The 21,782-nt window shown below is 39.6% G+C and overlaps 1 protein-coding gene across 1 annotated transcript in view; it reads right to left on the bottom strand.

The window, feature by feature from the left end:
* Nucleotides 1–3,128: 3,128 nt before the first annotated feature.
* Nucleotides 3,129–21,782, bottom strand: part of syndig1l (synapse differentiation inducing 1-like) — a 38,039-nt gene continuing 19,385 nt past the window's right edge. The window contains exons 3-4 of the mRNA XM_030722139.1: nt 10,777–10,914; nt 3,129–3,321 (exon numbers count right to left, since the gene is read on the bottom strand). Of these exons, the coding sequence (XP_030577999.1) occupies nt 3,163–3,321; nt 10,777–10,914 (297 nt within the window). The 3' untranslated portion in view covers nt 3,129–3,162. The remainder of the gene's footprint in view (nt 3,322–10,776; nt 10,915–21,782) is intronic.

The following is a 21,782-nucleotide window of genomic DNA, read 5'->3' as shown; positions in this document are numbered from 1 at the left end:
TGATTGTTTATCCATAAAGGCAGTCAAAGACAACATTCAAAGTAAACTTTGGGGTCTCTGAGCTGCAGTTAAATTCAAGCCCACCAAACTTGAAACTTCTGCTTGTTGAGAATATGGAAAGATATTTGCTCATCGTTAAACACATGAGGACTGAGTTACATTTTTAGCTTAAAAATCCCACAGAACCGAGGATGCGTGCAAATGGATTGTTTACTTGCAGGGTCTGACAGCAAGCAGTGACATCAAAAGTGGCTTATTAGTGAAATTAATGTGCTTGTGCTATTTTAGGGCTATGCTCCAGAGAATATGCATTCCTTCAGAAAAAGCCATTAAGGGGAGCTAATTGTGCACCATAACTGTCAGGTATGACTAATGCAGGACCTGTGCAGGGTAGCTAAGTGTACATCGTCACCTCTTGAGGCTTCACTGCTTGAAATAGGATCTGCCAGACTTGTATAAAAACACAAGCTAAAATATCAGTAATTAATAAGCCCTTCTTACAGAAAATCTGTGAATTTGTCGGAGTCTCTGAAGTAAGGGAGAGCGGGAAAAGGCATTATGCTAAACATGAGCCCGTCCACCTGATGTTTTTTTTTTTAATTTAATCTAGTTTATAATCTGAGAAAATCATAAACTAAATCCAATCAATACCTGATCAGAGCTAAAATGAGGACTTTATATATATATACAGTTAGGTCCACACACACACACACATCATGCGCATGTATGTGTGCGTGTGTGTGTGTATGTGTGTGCATATGCGCACACGTGTGTGTGTGCACTAATAGTTTTGCCTCTATACACCACCACAGTGGATTTAAATCAAACAATAAAGATAATGGCTGGAGTGCAGAATTTCAGGCTTTTTCTGCGGTCACATTCAGCTGCTGATTGTTTTTGGGTCTTTCTGCATTCACTTTGTGTTAATAACTGAAAAATCTGCTCTGTTGGGATGTCACCTACTTGGTCATTGAAGAATATTTAATTTTTTTGCCTTGAGAAACTCTAGGGTTGCTTTTGTAGCATACTTTGGGTCACTATCCATTTCCACTGTGAAGCCTGTCTGTCAGTTTTGCAGCTTTGGCTGAATCAGAGTAGAGACTATTGTCCTGTGCACTTAAGAATTCATCCCCCTACTTCTACCAGCAGTCACATCATCAATAAACACTACTGACTCGGTTCCACTGGCAGCCATACATGTCCATGCCACAACACTGCTGCATTATGTTTGTCAGGTAAGGTGGCACGCTCAGATCATTAACTTTTTCTCTCCTTCTCCTTACTTTCTTTTCCCATCATTCTGGTACAAGTTCGTTGTAGTTTCATCTGTCCAAATAATTTTTTCCCAGAACCGTGCAGGCTCTTTTAGAGGTTTTCTGACACAGTGTCATCTGAGTGTAACTAGTATTTTGCAAATAGCTGCAAACCCTCCACATTCCAAAGCATCTCTAGATTGTAGACTTGGCAATGATATGAATACCTCCTCGAGTGTGTTCTTGACTTGGTTTGGTTTATTTTTTTGCCCAGTGATCCCTCATTTGTATCAACAGCTCTTTGGACCTCATATTGAGAGTTTCAGTGAACAGCTACTAAATGCCAAGTTCAATCCTTAGAATCAACTCCAGATCTTTTATCTGCTTAATTTATAATGGAATAGTGGGGGGGGTGACTCTAACCTTGCCATGAAACTGCCTGTTAGTCCATTGTTCAATTACTTTTTGAGCCTGTGAAAATGAGGGCCTGTGTGTAAAGATGTCTGTAATTTCTTAACAGTTAATGAAACACTTTTGTTAAACCATTTGAATCAAATGTGAAAGTCTGCACTTCAATCATGTCCTGATTGTTCAATTTTAAAATCCACAAAATTACGCACAAAAAGTGTCTTTTTCCAAAAAGGTAAGAACCTAACTGTATGTAAGACTTGCTTTTAACTGACATTATCTACCTGATGTCTAACATCCTTAAATGGCTCACGCTTCATTTCACATTTCATGCTGTGTTACCTGATGCATCATTTTAGAAACACTGGACACTGTTTGCCCTGAATATCTGACCATCTCATTCCCTCATGCCTGTGCTTTACTTCAAAGGCCATAAATGAATATTACTTTAAGCGGTATTGATGAAGATACATTTTAGACAGTAGAAAACACAAAAGGACAAACATACAAAAACAAATCACATTTGCATGTATGTGGGCAACCCTATCTGCATGAGCGGATTTTCGGAGTACTAGGGATTTGAAAAATGTGGGCCTGTGGCTCCATTGAGATTTTCTGATTCATGCCAGTGCATTCATTTAATGAGAAGGAAACAGTATGTACCCAATCATAATTATTATTATTTTACTTTTCAAGAGTTTTCTCCATTAGTGATGAAAGTTTTGTATTTTTTTAAATGTCACTCTGGAAATAAGTCCTCCTTTTTCATGATTAAAGAAACTGTAAATGTGTTCATATGTTTTTTTTTTTTTTTTTTTTCTCGCACTTTGAGGCATTCAGCCTAGAGACAAATGCAGTATTTTGAGCTGATGGGGCAGATCACAGTCTATTTAAGACAGTCCTAGGTGGCACACTGAGAAGACAGGGGGGCAAGACTCCACAGAGCGGCTCCAATTTTAACAGCAGCTCATATAACAACAGTATAGTATTGGTTTAGGTGTATAGGTTACTCTGTGTTGATTTTTGAAACCTTCCTCAACCTCTGCTTATTAATAATTGCTTGAGTTCAATAAGTTATTGTCTCAGCTTTTCTCTTCGACGTTTCTTTTGGGCTTTTGGAACCTAAAAACCCGTCGAGAGGATGACGCCAGTGGGTTTAAGCCAGTGCGATGCAAACTGGGCTCCAACATGGAATATTTCCATTACTCAAACCCTCTGTCTCAGCAGTCTCTCTCTATCCACAGTCCTCCCTCTTCTTGCCCTCTAGCTTGACCTCTCTCCAGTCACTGTGGCAAATCTTGGCTGACAGAGGGCCTGCAGGAGAGGATCTGGAACAAAAGAAAGGTGGAGGGGGGGGGGGGGGGGGGGGGGGGGGGGGGGTGGGGGGGGGGGATCATCCTGGAAAAACTTTCCTCAAAGTCTGCAGGTGCAGTGACATTCCCCAGAGGAGGTTGTTCTCTTCCTGGGCTCCCTGGAGGTGTTTGGAAAGAAGGTGTGACTGCTATATGTGCCCTGGTTTAGAGAGGTAGGCAATGAGCGCTACCACCACCCCTACATACACACCGGTGCCTATAGTGATGGAGAGGGCAGCTAAGAACAAAGCCCTTCGGGAGGCAATGTTGGCCAGTGGGAAGTCACCTTTGTTCACTGCTTTAGTGGTCTGTAAAAGAGAAAACACACGAGAAGAAGAAAGTCAGAATCCCGACATTATTTGCAGGGACATCAAGAGAAATAGTGAGCCACCGGAAAACATGTTTATCATTTCTATTGTAGTGTAAAAACTAAGGTAATGGAAATGAAGAGACGAACCAGTATAAAAAAACTAATGCACTGCAAGGCTAAGAAATGGCAGTTAGTGTGAAAAAAGGACTGAAGGTTACAGTGATCTCAGCTGCTATCACTGAATAACAACTTATGAGAGAAAAAAGATTCATAATCTCTCACTGAATTAAAAAATTTCTTCATATTTATATATCACGCAGTTATTCTGTGCTTGAAGTCACAGACTGTAAAGCAGGCTCTTTGTGTGCCCACACTGCTTTCTTGCATGATGGGTTTTACAACCCTTTTTTTTTTCCAAGGAGTGACTCCCACTGACATGACCCATTTACTAGAGGCACATATAGATCCTCAACATGAGCTCCTGTTAGTGTGAGTAACTGGCAAACAGTGGCCGTTAAATGGCAGTAGGTATAGTTCAGATATGAAACTTATCTTTGTCAAATAATCTATTGTTATAACCTACAGTATAGGCTCACCAACTGCCTCTTATTACAGTTATTTAACTACAACCAAAATGTTATCATGTAGGCTAAAAAAAATTGGCTTAATTTGCAAACCAAAATGTCACTCAGTATACGATTGTCATGCAAAAACCCACAACACTCTGGGCTGCAACACACTGAGCTGAAAATGCTATAAAGCAGGCAGCTGCAGAGTAATTGGATGTAGATTCTTCACCCGTCAGCTGAAGAATTTTACTTTGTTTAAAAACTAGTGACAAAAGTCAATATCAAAACATATATTTTTAGCTTTTAACATTATTGATAATGTGAATCGAGTAAGCTTCCCCGTTAAAGTGGGAGAAGATATAAACAGTAGTGGCTGCTGTGCTGCGTGTCCTCTAGCTATCTTCTTGTTCAAATGGATTTCTTCGCCGGAAGGGAAATGGAGGGAAATAGACCATTTTGATTTCTCCTTTCATTTAGTTCGCTGAATGGAGGTTATCCCCGAAGCAGAAATTACAGAGCATAAAGTGTTACACTGGCATTGTTTGGCCTTTGTATTGGGGTTTTTAAGTTTTCTGTTTTCTCCCCCTAAACTAAACTACACTAAGCTAAGCTAAGCTAAGCTAAACTAAACTTTTTTTTTTTTTTTTATTACAACACCTTACCATATTTATTATTTTTTTCCTGCAGGGGCAAAGATTCAGCATGTTTATAAATTACAACCATAATTTAATGTGCCCACAACACAACACAACACAACACAACAGCCTGGTGTGCCAAACCTATGCTAATAGAATTTTGAAATGCACTGTATGGATGTATGAAATGGCCTTCATTATTCTTGTATCTAATTTAATAATGATGTGTGTGACTATGATGAAGTTGGCCTCAGGGTCAGTGGCTCACTCTCCTGTAAAGGCTTGTCACTTTCATTTTGAAGGGGAGCCACAGTTCCAAATACATGAGGTTACATTTTTTACTAAGAATCAGTGTTAACAGGGATTGCGGCTGCTGCTCAGGTGCAGCATCTGCAGTGATAGTTTGTATCTGGCAGAGGCAGGGACTGGAAACCTAAACACCAAAGTGAGTCTCCATTAAAAAGCTATTCTTGGTTTGACCTTCAACTTTGTTCACTAGTTCTCAGACTGTGGATAAAAGTATTTAATATGAGGTGCTTTTGCAGAATGCACAGCTTTGCTCAACATAAAGGAAAATGAGGAAAATTCTGAAATCTTATCACTGAGAGGAGCGATTTCCCCGTTTTCCCAGCAAAATATAAAGAATAGGGGAAGGTTCAAGACTTTTGCACATTACCGTATATTTATATTTCACTTTAAGTTATATATATTTTTAGTTTATATTATATTTCACATAAGTAGTGATATTCAAGGGGTGTTGTGTGCAGTAAATGTAAAGTCTAAGAAATGTATATCTACAGTTCTGCCAGGAAGATTGTCTTGATGGAAGCTCTGTTTACATTACTGTACCTCCCTCTCTCTCTCTCTCTCTCTCCCCCTTCCTCCCTTTTCCCTACTTCAGACTCATCCTCGTTTCCTGAAGCCATTCATTCTCTGTTAAACCAATCAGATTTTGCTTTCTGTGCCACTGTCATGCGTTATTTCAGTGTGAGATTAATGCAGTTCAACCTTACTGCCGGGTGCTTCTCATCCTTCCAGACCTCAAGTCATCACTCCTCACCCCATACCAGCGCCTAGACTCAACAAAATGACAAACCCCTTAAAATAATGACATGACACAGGGTCTACTCACCAAAGACTGATGGTATATTTTTTTCCCTTCTTTACACACTGAGTCAAATACATTATTTTAATTTCTCTTTAAGCTTCTTTCTTTATAGCTCTCTCCTGACAAAAATATTGTATTATTCATAGTCTCTGCCCATTTGCACTACAGTCATGCAAACAGCGACACAGCCGCCGCACCAGAAAATGACCTCTGGTTACTGATACCTTCCTCCGTTTAGCTCAACTTTCTGGATTTTTCTCTCTGCAGCTTCTCACAAGGGTAAAATTATAATGTTGAAGCAGATGCAAATTCATTTTGCATATTTAGCGTGGTTTTGGCCAATGATATTAGAATACAAAGATAGGCATTGCTCATTTAAGTTTTTCAAAAATATTGTTAAGACAGTAAATGCAGAAAGGGTATATAATTAAGAAATATTCTCAGTTGTTACTGGACTGAAAAGTTCTTTTGTTGGGGTTGTTTTTTAGGGTATGGAGACATTTAAAACTGTCAGTGAAAAGAAGTTTCACTGCACTGCACCGAGAAACCGATTACTTATTTGAATTACTGACTTTTGTGGATGCGGCTCGGACACAATGAAGCTTCTGTAGTTTTGCAGCATGCGTGCAGAGTGACCATTCGGAATGGCTGTTTTATTACTTTGGTTGTTTCTACTGAAAAAGAGCAATGGGTGTTTCCACTTTGCACTGTTTCACTAATGCCAAGAAGATTTTTGAAGACAATGTTAATAGTCCAAGACAAAGACAGCCAGATTAGAGCCAGGGGGAGAGGCGCTCTTTAGACAAAAACCTCAAAAGGTCAGGAAGGATATCCAGACAAAACATGTGCATTCAAGGCAGCCCTCAGCTTTCACATCAATACAGTAATCACTGAAACAAAAGTACCATTTTGAGGGGTTTATGGGAAATTAGGTTCTAATTTGCTTTCAAAATGACACAAAGCACTTTCTCCTTTTGAGAATGTATCACCACACCGCAGAAAACTCTTTGGGGGGATATTGAATCCCCAAAGGAGTCAAAACTATGTCAGACTGAAGAGTTTTGTCCTACAAAGGGGATCCAAAGGGCACACTCTGGATGGTCAGGTTCTCTAGTGCATTCGTTAAATATGATATACGTGATTCGTCAGTTAAAATTGAATCAAGGCATGTTGTGGCAAACTGACAATGATGCGATGTCGACAGAAAGTGATGAGAATAACAGGCTTAACTTTTAACCGTGTCAATGAGAACATTTTTCCTTGAATACCCTTGAGAGCAAAATGGTTAGAAGCATTTAAGGCTTTATCTCCACCACCTTGACAAAATGATTGAAATGTGGTGTCATAGAAAAAAGATAACATCTCAGACTTAGCTGCACGGAGACTCGGCAACCTTAACAGGTTTTTCTTCCCAATAAACAACACGTAACGTCGCTCTCTCTGCATCTGTGTCTGCACCTCCCTCACACAGAGACACAAACAGAGAAACTGTTTCACTATAATGAGCTTATTCGTTTTCATTTTTTTATTAGGACTTGTACGCCATATGATAACTTCAGGGGAGTCTTATTTGCATGATCGTGAAAGAAATTGTTGCCACTCCTCAACTCTGCACTCTCCAGCGCAGATGTCTCAGAGCTAAGTGAAGAATTTATCAGCATCTCCAAAACAAAACACTCACCCAATTAGCGGCAATAATTGAAACTCAATTCCGCTTCCCAATCAAATGCTCAAAGCTAATTTCCCTCAGATATTCATGGTATTCTAGTCATTATTGGCTGATGTGTGCGCAGGAGATGTAAACACTGACTCTCGAAACTGTGCACAACTAGTTACCATAAAGATGGTACACACAATAAAAGATGCTGTCTTTGGCAATCGGCATGAGAGCCGGATCTTAATGCATGTCTGTTTTTTGCACTCATGTGTTTGCTGACCCCCTCCCTCATTCAACTCGTCTCCTTAGGAAAGCAGCGGCGCTGTATTTGACCAGGTTTGACCTTCTAGTGGAACAAAAACACCATTGATCTGCCATCCACAGATTCTGTTACAGTTGCTAACATGTTTGCTTTTAAATGTCCTTAGAGTAAATGTTGAAGCTGATGTAGTATCATTAAAACAAAAAAAAAAAAGAAAGAAAATAATGTTGTTTTTTTTAAAAGCTTGTTCTGCTGTCCTTGTCACATCTACAGTACAGTGCACTACAAAGACAGAACACGCTACAAAAGCAATGAAAGGTTTTTTTTTTTGTAAAAGTCTGTTAGGTTAGTTTTATCTTTTGTTGTCAAGTCACATGAAACCCATTATCATCAATTGCTGGTGTTGTGCATTAATGGTTTGCCACAATGTCTAGCAAAAGTGTTGTGCACATGCTTTGACAGATATCTGTAGGGCCAGTAGAAATTAGGCAAAGGCAGGAAGTGCAAAATATTAAAAAACATGACAAATAAGGTGTGCCTGTAACAAGAACTTGAGAAGTAAATCCCCATCTTTAAACTGATTTTCGTCCAAGTAGGTATGTCAGGTGTGCTTTCACAGTCAGGTACAGGGACGGGCAATTCATTTTCCCAAGGGGCCACATGAGAGACTGGGACTGTGTTGGAGGGCCGCACCAATAAGCTGAACTTAATTCTGGTCAATATTAATTTGTGCTCTTTATGAGCATATTAGTGAGGCCCACCACAACAGTCCCACTGTAGTAATTGCCCACCCCAGGTCAGGTAGCTTGTTGCAGGTAGGCAGTAACCTAGCTTAGGTTTAAGTGGTCCCTGCTCAGTAGCTTTATTAAAGCTTCCTGATGGAGGTAGTGGGTAAATCAATATAGTTCATACACTGAATTTTCTTGATGCACTGATTAGAAACTAAATTGCTTTTGCTCTGTGCTCCACAACTCTTCCAAAAATAGTGCCCCTGAACACAGCAGTTTGCACAATCCATGTTTTGTTGTATCTGAAAGCTCCATTTGTCTTATTTTTGCAACCTCCAATATCATTGGGACAGATTACTTTAGGCAATAATGCAACATCTGTTTACTGTTTTCTCTCATCAGTTCTGGAAAATACATCCCAGAGCATCAGTTACTGAAGTTCCGGCAAATGACGCGGGCAGAAATACACACAGGGTGCACACCATGGAAATATTGGCTTTTGAAAAATAGTGGTCTTATTTTGGAGATCTGCAAAGTCGTCATTCGGGGTGGCACTGGAATAATCAGCCAGAAGAACATGGCTTTGAATTTAGGAGCTTTGTTGTGCTCTTTGCTTTGTGTGAACTGCTGTTTAGTTAGGTTTGGGAAGGAAAAACAGGATTCCCTTGACTGCTGTGGGATTGGGATGCTGGTGCCACTTGTTCATGTGACTATGCCTAAGGATAGGCAAAATAATGTCAGAATAATGCTATTGATTGTGTGATGATTACACAATTACTCTGCTTAGGAAGACCAGTTCCTAATGTATCTTTCTGCACCCTTGTCAAAAATAAAATAGAAATCCACTCAAATTATCCATCAGTTATATTGGATAACAAACTAAATTGTAAAGTACCCAATGAAATGCAAGTCGACTGCTGAGTAAATTTGGCCCAGCTCCAGCTAGCTGTGGTTTGTTCTTCTTTTAAGTCACATAATCCTCATAATCATTCTTATAAGTAAAAGGTGACAAAGAGATTCTGATTTTACCCACAGGCTGACCAAATGATTCAAATTTGGCTTTCTAGGCCAGTGCAGGTTCCTACACTCTGCTTTCTGTACAGACAGTGCCACTGCACTGATAAGTATATTCCAACATGTAGTCTGCTAGCTCCTAAAGAATCACATCCTTCAGTTTGGACTTTCTGAATAACGACCTGAAATGAAGGCCAGTGAAGTGGGTTATTGAACTATAAAATTAAGCGATCCAAACTTCCTCCATATCTTTGAAATCCTGACAGCTCTTCAGGAAAGCACCTTCTAAAGGAGGGAGATTGGCAGAAAAATCACCCATCCCTAAACACAGCCATCACTTCCCCATAATTACCCAGGAAGAATCAAATTAGCTCCTGACAAGATAATTCACTGACGGGCTTAGAATACTTGCGCCCAAGATAAGGCAGCTAAATGCTTGAGCTTTTGATAAGAATTTGTGGTCAGATTCGGGGCAATTTAATGAAAAGCTTGTCTGCCTGTAAGCATGTGTATATGTGTGTACAGCGGGTGTGTTTGCATGTGTTTTCAAACATATTCTGCGCGTTTGTGTGTATGCGTGGGCTGATGGCCTTTTAATGTGTTGTCTTTATTATGCCGATGATTCACAGGACAGACTTGATTAGCAGCAAGACAAGAGGCACTCCCTGTGCTCTTTGGTTGACACAATATCATCAGAGTTGTTTCAAACAGAGATGAAACGAGGGAGGAAGTCCAGCTGGAATCGATTAGACACGTGTTATGTTGTGGTTGCTGACGTTAGTGTAAAGAACACATTGGCAAAAGCTCCTCGCTTGAGATTATGCTGCTTAGGGTCAGAGTAACTGAGTATTTTTTTTTTTTTTTTTTTATGACAGATTGCACCAAAACATCATATGTTTGTAACTCACCAACAAAAAAATTGCCAGTGTGTCTACAAAATAATGTGGGCTCATCTTTCTCAAGAGCTCATCATCTTTAATACATCAGCCCACCTTTAATTGGGGTCATCTTCAACCCTCTTGAAAACTACCAGTTCAAAGATCCCCTCTCATCTTATTACTTTGAATACAACCTTTCCTGGCATTTACAGATAGAACCTTGAAAGTGATTTATAGACTCTTCCTAAAGAAGGCTCTCAGCCTGTTTACAGAGCGTCAAGCAGCCATTACAGATTGGCCTTGAGTTATTGATGCGTAGCTCAGTAAAAATTGGCCTTGCAGTAAGAGAGTCAGCTGTCAGTCCTTTTTTAAGAGTGATGGCTCTTAATCTTTTGGTAATGAGTCATACATAAAGATGGGGATGTGTGTGTGTGTATGTTTTGTGTGCTCCCATCTCTACAAATTTCTAAAAGTCTGTGTGGTTGGGAGAAAATGTTAGACCTTGACAAAACAGATGCTGCATCATTCGTGTGTGACACACGGCAACTTTGAAAGGGTGTGCGTTTGCGCGTCTGTGTTAAGGTGTGCGTGTGTGGCCTCACCCCTTGTGAGAAGTAAAATGCTGCAATCCCCAAAGGCCAGAAACAGCAGAGCATGGAGAATATGGCCAGGCCGAGATGGTCTCGTGGAGGGACAACTATGAAGTTGTCTTCGCTCTCACTGTCGGTGGAACAGTCTGTCTGCACAAAAAACAATTAAGGTCAAAACATGAAGCCATTTTGTGTCCAATACACAGACAGATTTTACAGTTTGTGTGGTAATGTAAACACACACGTGGTTTGAGCTAACAGTGGCATTCATTCCTTTTGATTCACTTAGGTTAGAAATATGACATCCATGCAGACAAGAATACTCATACCACTCTTATGCTTTGCGAGATTTAATGCTTGAGTCATCAATTGGTGTTGGTGTAAGAGCAAATAATGATAAACATGAGGTGTGTGGAGACAGAGGTATCAGTTGTGGCGTGAAGGTCAGGGTGGTGTCAGACATCCAAAAGATGAAACACACATCTGTGCGAGCCCTACACAGGTGTGTCCCAATCAGGTTAACGGCCCTCTCTGCCATTAGAGTGAACAGAAAGGGGTGGAGCCGTGACAATTGTTTATTTATTTTACTGAATCTTTTAAGGGCTTTTTTTTTTTTTGTTGCCATCCATAAGGCAAAATTTCCGGTTATCTCAAAATTTCATCTTCTTTAAGTTGAAATTTTGAGATAAGTTTTTTTTTTTTTTTTCTCAGTGGCATAAACAAGCTTCCATGGTAGGTAGGCAAACTTTTATTCTGCATGACAGAAGTGGGTTAGCACTTTCCCCTGATTCCATTCTATGTGCCAGCCAGCTTCTGGTTGAAGACTAAAATTAGATTCTAACCATTTAAAATTAGAGCCTGAGCAGCTGATATTAGCCATTTGCCGATCCATCGGTATTGGCATTTATAACAGCCGATAAAGGAAAATTACAAAACGGGTGTTTGGAACGCCACAAACAGCAACCTGCTGATCCGAGCAGTCGGGCAGATCTTAAATGAGTAACTAAATGATTGCGCATAAAAAATATTATGGAACTCTGTTTATATTTCATGTGTCTGAAGTATAAAAAAAAACAAAAAACAAACAGCTGATGTATCGGAACATCAGATTTTTAAAATCACCAAATATTGGTCTCAGCAGTATCACCAAGACAAACTCATCCTGCATATTTGTGCGAGGGAAAGCATCACCATTTGAAACTTCTGTAAAATTTCCATCACTGGATAAAGAAATGTACCAACAAAAATGTGGGCAGAGGAAAGTTGTACTGTAAAATAAATATGAGTAAGACTTTCTTTGTATGGTACGGCAGTCTTTGGACAGGTAGAGTTGATTTTCAAGTTGAGTGGGTGGGAAGAGAATCTGCAGTCATTGAAAAAGTAAGAGGCATTTGTGTAATGGGAAACAAAAACATACCAGAGCATGCAGTATCATTTGCTTCCACATAATGTCACAGCTCACATTTATAGACTTTTCGTGATGGCCCATTAGTTTCTCATTAGTTTTGAGATATGCAGATTCCTACATTTTGGCATCTAAACAACAGATGGCATCAAAAAAAAGAGAGAGAAAAAAAAGAAAGAAAGCTACGGTTGAAAGTACACCCCATTTCAGATGTGAAATAGTTATGAATCAAGCACACCTCCTCCCTAAAGCTTTATGAAACTATTTCACGCTCCATGCAACATTCCTCACAAGAAACTGCAGCGCCTTCAGCAAAAGAGAATAGACGCTCATACATCTGCATGCTGTTTAGGATGATGCAAAGTCTCAGTCCTGATCCAGAGCTGGAAAGATCAGTGTGTGTTCTGAAGTTGATGCAGGACATTCGAACTACGTCATCCTCTAACATACATGTACAGAAACGCATCCCTCTCATGGCTTTGTTGTAGGACTCTATGACAACGCAAAGACCAAGCCCAGAGATTTATTTTCCAGGGATGAAAAGAAGTCTCAGATTGAGGCCACAGTTTCTATATGAGACATTAAGCTGCATCCTTCCCACATTATCCCGTTTGAAGGATGATCCAGCATGAGGGTGGAACATGGAAAATAAATGAAAAATACAATCAAGGCTAACAAATTGTGTCTGGCTATTGTGTCAAATAAATAGAGTTCAATTTTGCTGAACATTTTAGTGAGAGAGATGATGCCCAGAGAGATGTGGGATATCTGGAAAAAGGAACACAGAATACAATACATAGTGATTAAGAATCATTATGTGGCTCTGACTACCACCCTGATGCTTTTTCTTCATCCTCATTAAGCAATCAAATACACACCAATTATATAATTTGACCAGGACAATAATTTGTTATTTTTCAAGGTAGCGTTTCATACTTGGCATCCAGTCTTTGCATTTTCAAGCCAGGCTGCACACAAACCCTTTGTGTCTATATTGACATAAGGTCTGGTTAGGGAGAGTGAGTTGTTCTTTCTGGGATTGGTGATGGTGATTAAAGACTCAAGGCTCCCTTTACTCAGACAGACTTCTACAAAATCCTGATTTTATTTTTTTAATCTCTTTAATATTTGCCACTGTTTTGTAAAGGTTTATCACTCGCTTTTGGCTTTTTGCCAGCGTCGTTGGATTTTTGCCTTGCGTCGGCTCCCTGCCTGATTTGTTCGCCATGTTGGCAGATGATGGGTATGACCCCTGGTTCTTATAATAAACACTTTGGTTTTCCATAAAATATACAAAGTCTGGAATCTATCTTAAAAAATACAGATTATGGCTGGCTTAACAGAAAGATGTACAGGCAGAAAATTATTTTTTTGTGTGTTTTATATCAGTAAGCACGAGTGCAGAACAGTGACATTGAAAGTTACGCTTCTGTAAATATGTTAAGAGTGTTGGGAATACATTTGCTTTGAGGGAAAAACAGTTTTTAATTAATCTGAATAACACACCCTCCTTGTAACCATGCTGCCTGATTGATGTCGAGGATTAAAGTGTGGGTGGTTGAAATGTATGGGGGCCCTGCCCACTGATTGTGGGGAAAATACTGGTTTAATCTTCTCCAAAAATAGACCCCTCAAATGCAACAATGTTAGAGAAAAGTGATTGAACTGCAGAAGAACATTTCTAATTTGTGTGTGCACTCAGACAATGCAGCACTGTGTGAAAAGCTGTGCTTACAAAGCCGTTAAAAGCTGCAAAAGCAGGCCCCTGCCTGGGTGGTCAATATAGTTTCCATTCTCTTTATAATGAAATGCGAAGACTAAAAGGTTGCAACACATGAACATAATGCAGCTTAAAGAGTGCATAATGTCACCCTGCCTTCGTGGCCTTAAGCAAGCACTATGGTGCATTCTCTGCAGAGCCAGCCCTGCTGTGTGCTGTGCCTTAGAGCTCGCTGACAATATCTGCACAGCCTTCTGGCTGTTTGGAGAATCAAAACACACATCATCCAGGGATTCTGCTGGCTTAGGTTACCGGGGGTAGAAAAGTTCAGGAAGGAGGGGAATCAGGTAAGTGAAGATTTAGGTTGTCTAAAATCAGTGCAGAGCTGCAGATAAGTCTGCATGTAGGGAGGGAAGGTCATTAATCACAAACCTTCAAAGTAAAACAGGCCACCAACCCCTCAGCTGTCAGATGACTTTATCTTTTATAGCATTTTTCTCGAAATCAATGACGAGTATGAATTCAAATCAAGAGCCAAATGATGTTACAAGTCACAAAATTGAAAAGCTGAAATTTAAAAGGTAGAACATGCAGCAGTTGTTGGATACTGTTTGTATTTGAACTTGGCCCCTGCCTCCTGGCCCAACAAAAGATGGTGCCACCTGACTGACTGAAATGGAGTGTGAATGATGATCGGCAACAGCATCAGCCAGAACAGTGCAATGAATCACACAAACAAAGCATTACTTATATCATTGTTCATCATCGTGTGTTTCACAATGATCACCATCTAAAAACACACCCACACCCCAGAGCTGCCCTAAAGAAAGAGCCATATAGCTTTGGCCTCTCTGCTCCGTGTCTCTGTGAAGCTCAGCCCCACCTTAAGTCAAACTGACAACCAGACCCAGCAAACCTGCAGATAAATGCACCACCACACATTTTTAGTGGGTAACAGGAGATGCTTAATAATTGAGAAAACCTGTGCATGTATCTATAATTTATTAGCCTTTTCTTAGAAAATGCTGTATATTATACCTTCAATTTAAACAGTTTTTTTATGTTTGCATAATTTTTGCCTGACTTTAAATGAGCAAATGTGAACGTGGGTTTGTTGTGAACTGTTTATCTCCCCAGTAGATGAAAGCACTAATGACTGCGTATGCAGATGATGCTATCGGTGCTCAGATGTGTCCTATGGGGTGTAAATCCTGTCAACATGAAGCAACTAGCTGACAGGTAATGAACAGCTAATTGAGGATTTTACCGTTCTGCTGTGACAGCTTAACCAAAAGCTTGTGTAATTTGCACAATAGGAAATGTGTCCTCCAAACCTGCAGGTTTTAATAAAATGTTTTTTTTAATCGTTCAGATTTCGTGTCAACTTAATATCACCACTCCTGCGTGTGTACCTGAAACAGGGGTAGTCATATGAAATGAAATGGGGGTGAACATAATTTTTAATGTATCTTTGCAAAAGTGCTAGGAAGGATTTCCAAAAAACTGGGGTTTGGCAACATTTAGTTTAATTACATATCACATATATTATTTTATAAATGAACCCACTCTATTCGAGTCCACCATAATGGTTTACTATGCCATTATTTTGTGGATAAATTAAACATATCACTTTCCATTGTTATCCAAAATAATGCAATTAAAAAAAAAAAAAGCTTTTTGATGAGGGCAGGCACGCAACCACAAACACGTCCCAAAGGAAAAACACAGACAATCAAATTAAACCACCCACAGAAATTAATGTTGTATCTTCAACTACTTTAAAAGCAAAAGCCGGCAGTTTAAATGACATAAATTAATTGTGTGACTGTGAGGCTACGCAAAGGTAAAGTAGTGTAGGATGGTCTGAATGTAGAAAGAAACTACCTAACAGCTAAAGGGCACTGAATTACCCGCATGCATAAGAAATAAATTACATTCAGAACATTTATAATCCTGATGGCAACCTCTCCCCTCACTAACAGAAACATAAACAGTAGCTGATGATGCTTCCTGAGAATGTTTTTTTTTTTTTTCTGTTTTTGGCCACAAATGAGGAAAAGATGCAGGGGAGGACACGGTGACAGGCCGGGACTCGAACCTGTGCCGCCCACATCACAATGTGGTATATGCATGTGGTCACCTGCTCTACCACTGAGCCACCCGAGCAACAGACCAGGACTTGAACCTGTGTCGCCCACCCCAACACTGACATATTAAACAGTTATAAATGTACACATTAAGATTAGACGTTTAGCTATCACCAATAACGCAACAGACACAAACCCAGCTTCAGGGACTCAGTCGGCCCCAAGATAAATGGGGCGTGTCAGGACGGCCATCCAGCATAAAATCTGTGCCAAATCAACCACGCACATCCATCTGCTGTAGTGGCTAACTGGGAAACAAGGGCTTTATCATTTAGGTAGCTGCAATAGACTATGGCTAATAATAAAATGATAACGTTAATGTGGGAGCCATGCAGCAAACACTATCAGTCATGTCCATCTGTAACGTTGATAGACAGTATAAATTTAACAGGATAACACAACGTGTTACATTTCTACCTCAGACAGCCTAAACGTATTGCAGTTTTTTTTGTTACTGTTGTTGTTCTTTTGTTTGTTTTGTACTAAGTGAAGCTTAAAATATTTGTCATATTTTATGTTGCATGTCGGACAACCTAAAAGTAGTGTCGTCATTGATCTTATTGTTTACATTGTTCTAACCTTTGTAAAAAAAAATTGCCCCCATGCACCCAAAAATTGTATTAGGTATCAAATTTGAAATTCCACAATTGTAACACCCGATAGTTTCCCACTTATTTGAGTACACTGATACAAAAGCAGACTGTTTATAGATGACTGTCTAATAAGCAAAGCCAATGCTTTAAACCTGCATTTTCTTCTAACTGACACCAGAGGGAGACTGCTCTGGTTCTTAAACTGAAGTATAGACATTTGTTAGCAAATGCTTCATCACTCATGAGTTTCTTATCTCAGATGCTAGTTTTCAGTCTTTTAAAATACAACATGATGTTTATTGTGGCCTCATTTAGAACAAAAAAGAGCAAGGTATGATTTAGGGTGCAGCTACTTCACGACTGACAATTTACTACCAGATGAGCATTCAGCATCCCTCGATGTCTCAGTGAGATCCACATCAAGCTAATCAAGTCAAGTTTAAAAAAAAAAAAATTCAGATGCCGTAGATGTGTTGTCTTAAGGGTTTGTTACTTATCAGCAAGTGTGACAGAGGTAGTGATATAAGCTTTGCCATGTGATTAGTAAGATTTATGTAATACCTGGGTGCCCAAACTCCGTTGGGTCCACCACGCTCTTGTATGTCAGAGGGACACTCAATAATAAGAGCTTTTCATGATGTAGTTTTCCCAAACATGTATTGCAGTTAGAAGGAGATGTACTAGCTGTGCTGAATTAATGAACAGAATATTTGTTATTTTTCCTTTTCATTGCCCCGTGGCTTCTTGTTGACAGGTGTGCAATTTAGGATCGTGTAATGAGACTGCACATCAAGCTGTGTAAACAGGTTGAAATGCATAAGCAAAGCTGCGCTGTTGAGCAAAGAAATTGGTGATTAAATCTGACAAAAAATAACAAATTCTTGTTTTGTGGTACCCCAGTACAGGTTAGATTTTATACATAGCCTACAGGGCTCCATGAATCATAGCGTGACTGGTCAATCCAGGAACTTTTGCTGCCCATCACACCCCATATATTGCTACCCTCTTTTCCAATCAAATTCCTATCACTTCTCTACTATGAAATAAAGGCATACAAACCTAAAGAAAAATATGTATTTGTTGATAAAATAAGTAGAAAAAGAGGGGTTAAGCTGATATCACCCTTCCAACTCTGAGATAAGGTAAAGGCATACATACCAATAATGTTTCCACAAACAGGAGCACATTATGTTCCTACATTATGCAACCCAAACAAACTCCAGAAATCTCAAAAGCTGCAGTAAGGATACGGCCATCTTAACAAATCTAAATAGCTTGAGGATATAGGTTTTAGAGTTCTGAAAGCCAAAGACTATATCTGCAGAACATCCAAAACACCTTCCTGCAAGTTAAGATGGGAACGCTGTCACCCCGACTGAGACAGCAGCCGCATTACAGTGAAAAGTGCTTGCATCTATAATTTAGCAGGTAATTGATTCACTGGTGCCTTTAGCTGTATAATACTTGATTTGGCATGACTATATTACATATTCACATCCATTGAGAAGGTGTCAAGTCAGACCTGCCACGCTAATAGAGAGGGACAGAAGGGATATAAAGCAGAGGACCTGCTTGGTATTAGAACTACCCAGCAGTTCTACATATTGTTGGTTTTGTTTAAAAAATAAATAAATAAAAAAATCTTCTAAATCCAACAGACTAATCATTACATGTCAACGCCCCCCCCCCCCCCCCCCCCAAAAAAAAAATTATAACTGAAAGAAAGAAAGAGGAAAAAACTGCTCAGATTTGCAACATGTAATCATTCCCGAAGGGCTGATATTATTTGAAACTCATTGCAGAAGCATCTTTCTCATTATTCACATTTTAATACTCTGAACTGCTATTCAGGCAAGGATTAAAGAAGCACCGCTGGCAAAGAGAAAATCCTGTGCTACTTCATTTCTCTTTCAGGAACTGTACTCAAAACCAAGAATAAGGAGAATCTTTTACTCCTTATTTTCTAATTAACAGTGAAAACCACATATGTAGCACATTTCAAATGATCCTAATTTGGAATGACCAGTTATACCTGCTGCTTAACCAACTCTCACTCCTGTTCTGGGTACAGATTGTGCAGACATCCACTACTCACTTAAATCCCTGTGGTGACCAAAATTAATGCTTTTTTTCCTAGAACCCAGATCAGTGTGCTCCTTGGTCTAAACTGTGGCTAGTTATGGCTATGTTTTTTTTTTTTTTTTTAAAGTAACTAAAATGATCATTGTTTCCTCTGGTCAACAGGTGAGAAATACAGACAGAAAAACACAGGTAATTATTTTGTAAATAACAGATCTACAAAAAAAAAAAAAAAAATCCTTTTTAATTTTTTGTAACTTTAATCATCAGTCATTATTCACACCCCCTCAAGGGCAAGTTTGCTTAATTTTATGCTTCCCGTGGATCCAACCTCCTGGCTTTCCAAATGGCCATTTCTATAATACACAGTGCCATGTATTAACACATGCCAAGTGAAGGGAGAGAGAGGCATTGCCAAACAATTATTGAGATGCAGTGAATCAAACTGATGGCCCATTTTAATACCACATTATCCCAGGAAGCAAAGACTATCAGAATGCAAGCTGAGTTTGGGTAGCATGTTTTAATTGGTGTGCCTTAGTTTTGCATTAGACAGCACATCGCAGGCATACAGTCCCATGGATTCTTGTTGTTGCAGTTAATGAGTAAAATGCATCCATGTGTTAGAAGAAGAATTTCCATGTCCTATTAAACACAATGTAAACAGGCACACGGACATCCACTGCATGCATATTAAATATATATACAGGGGCTGGACAATGAAACTGAAACACCTGGTCTTAGACCACAATAATTTATTAGTATGGTGTATGGCCTCCTTTTGTGGCCAATACAGCATCAATTCATCTTGGGAATGACATACACAAGTCCTGCACAATGGTCAGAGGGATTTTAAGCCGTTCTTCTTGCAGGATAGTAGCCAGGTCATGACGTGATGCTGGTGGAGGAAAACGTTTCCTTACTCGCTCCTCCAAAACACCCCAAAGTGGTTCAATAATATTTAGATCTGGTGACTGTACAGGCCATGGGAGATGTTCAACTTCACTTTCATGTTCATCAAACCAATCTTTCACCAGTCTTGCTGTGTGTATTGGTGCATTGTCATCCTGATACACGGCACCGCCTTCAGGATACAATGTTTGAACCATCGGATGCACATGGTCCTCCAGAATGGTTCGGTAGTCCTTGGCAGTGACGCGCCCATCTAGTACGAGTATTGGGCCAAGGGAATGCCATGATATGGCAGCCCAAACCATCACTGATCCACCCCCATGCTTCACTCTGGGCATGCAACAGTCTGGGTGGTACGCTTCTTTGGGGCTTCTCCACACCATAACTCTCTCGGATGTGGGGAAAACAGTAAAGGTAGACTCATCAGAGAACAATACATGTTTCACATTGTCCACAGCCCAAGATTTGCGCTCCTTGCACCATTGAAACCGATGTTTGGCATTGGCACGAGTGACCAAAGGTTTGGCTATAGCAGCCCGGCCGTGTATATTGACCCTGTGGAGCTCCCGACGGACAGTTTTGGTGGAAACAGGAGAGTTGATTTGCACATTTAATTCTGCCGTGATTTGGGCAGCCATGGTTTTATGTTTTTTGGATACAATCCGGGTTAGCACCTGAACATCCCTTTCAGACAGCTTCCTCTTGCGTCCACAGTTAATCCTGTTGGATGTGGTTCGTCCTTCTTGGTGGTATGCTGACATTAACCTGGATAACGTGGCTCTTGATACATCACAAAGACTTGCTGTCTTGGTCACAGATGCGCCAGCAAGACGTGCACCAACAATTTGTCCTCTTTTGAACTCTGGTATGTCACCCATAATGTTGTGTGCATTGCAATATTTTGAGCAAAACTGTGCTCTTACCCTGCTAATTGGACCTTCACACTCTGCTCTTACTGGTGCAATGTGCAATTAATGAAGATTGGCCACCAGGCTGGTCCAATTTAGCCATGAAACCTCCCACAATAAAATGACAGGGGTTTCAGTTTCATTGTCCAACCTCTGTATATATATATATATATATATATATATATATATATTTATATATTGAGGTACTCTGGGCTGTGACACACGAACTCGGCAAAATTACAGTTTGACATGTCACATTTTCAGTCGTGTTTTTGAAAACAGTATATTTTCATGGCTCAGACAGTTTTTTCAGGCTGAGAAATAAATATCATTTGAAAAGAGAGAGCCTTAATTTTGCTGAATTGGGAATGACTCAAGAGATTGCTCTGTCATTTTCTGCTACAGAGAAAGTCTGAAAGATTTCACTAGAATACATGAAACTGTCTCATAATGGGTGGACCTTTCAGAGAAAGAACAATATGCGTGCAGTGAACTGAAGAATGACTACATTTTGGATTTAATTAAGCCATAGTCACTCACATTCCCTCTGATTCAGTCAGAATTGATTATCCTTTAAATCAAAACTGGTCTGATCTAAAATTCTGGAGAAAGGAGGCAGCGGCCACTTATTACATTCCTTTCTCTGGATTCTCCTCAAGGCCCACGATTTTAAAAATGACGATGTCTCAACTGGAAAAGCCAAAAAAAGGCGAGTTTTACTGAAATGTTTCACAGGTTCATCATCATAAACTATTAGAACTACCAACAACATATGTCAGCGTAATGCTGCCTCCATGACAGATAAATTTTCTCACTCACTTTAAAAAAAAAAATTTTCTCTTTTTTGTTTGTTTTTACAAGAGCTAACACTCCTATTCTAGTATGTCAACACCAGTACCAAGTTAAGGCTGTTCATCCTGATCCTATACCTATAGTACACACAGTCAATATACTAATATCAGGGTTTTAGTTAAAATTTGAATGATGAGCCTTCTATACACCATGAGCCATGAATGATTGAGCCTTCTATAATACACGACAGCTGAAGAAACAAAACAGTATTAGGTCATATTTGCATTCTTCTCTTTTACTTTTTCAAACTTCTTTATTGCTCTGACGGTAAAAACTGGCTTATACAATAGCTGACTTAGTGTTTGCAGCTTAGGTATAAAAACAGTTTTAAAGTATATGTTAAAAAACGTCCTGATTATCTGGCCTATAGGTGGTCAGCTGGGCTTGGAATGCAATGGCAGA

This window comes from Archocentrus centrarchus, chromosome 24 (assembly GCF_007364275.1).
Source record: "Archocentrus centrarchus isolate MPI-CPG fArcCen1 chromosome 24, fArcCen1, whole genome shotgun sequence".
Classification (NCBI taxonomy): Eukaryota; Metazoa; Chordata; class Actinopteri; order Cichliformes; family Cichlidae; genus Archocentrus; species Archocentrus centrarchus.
Note: the sequence above shows the minus strand (reverse complement) of the source record. Positions and strands in the feature narration are given on the sequence as shown.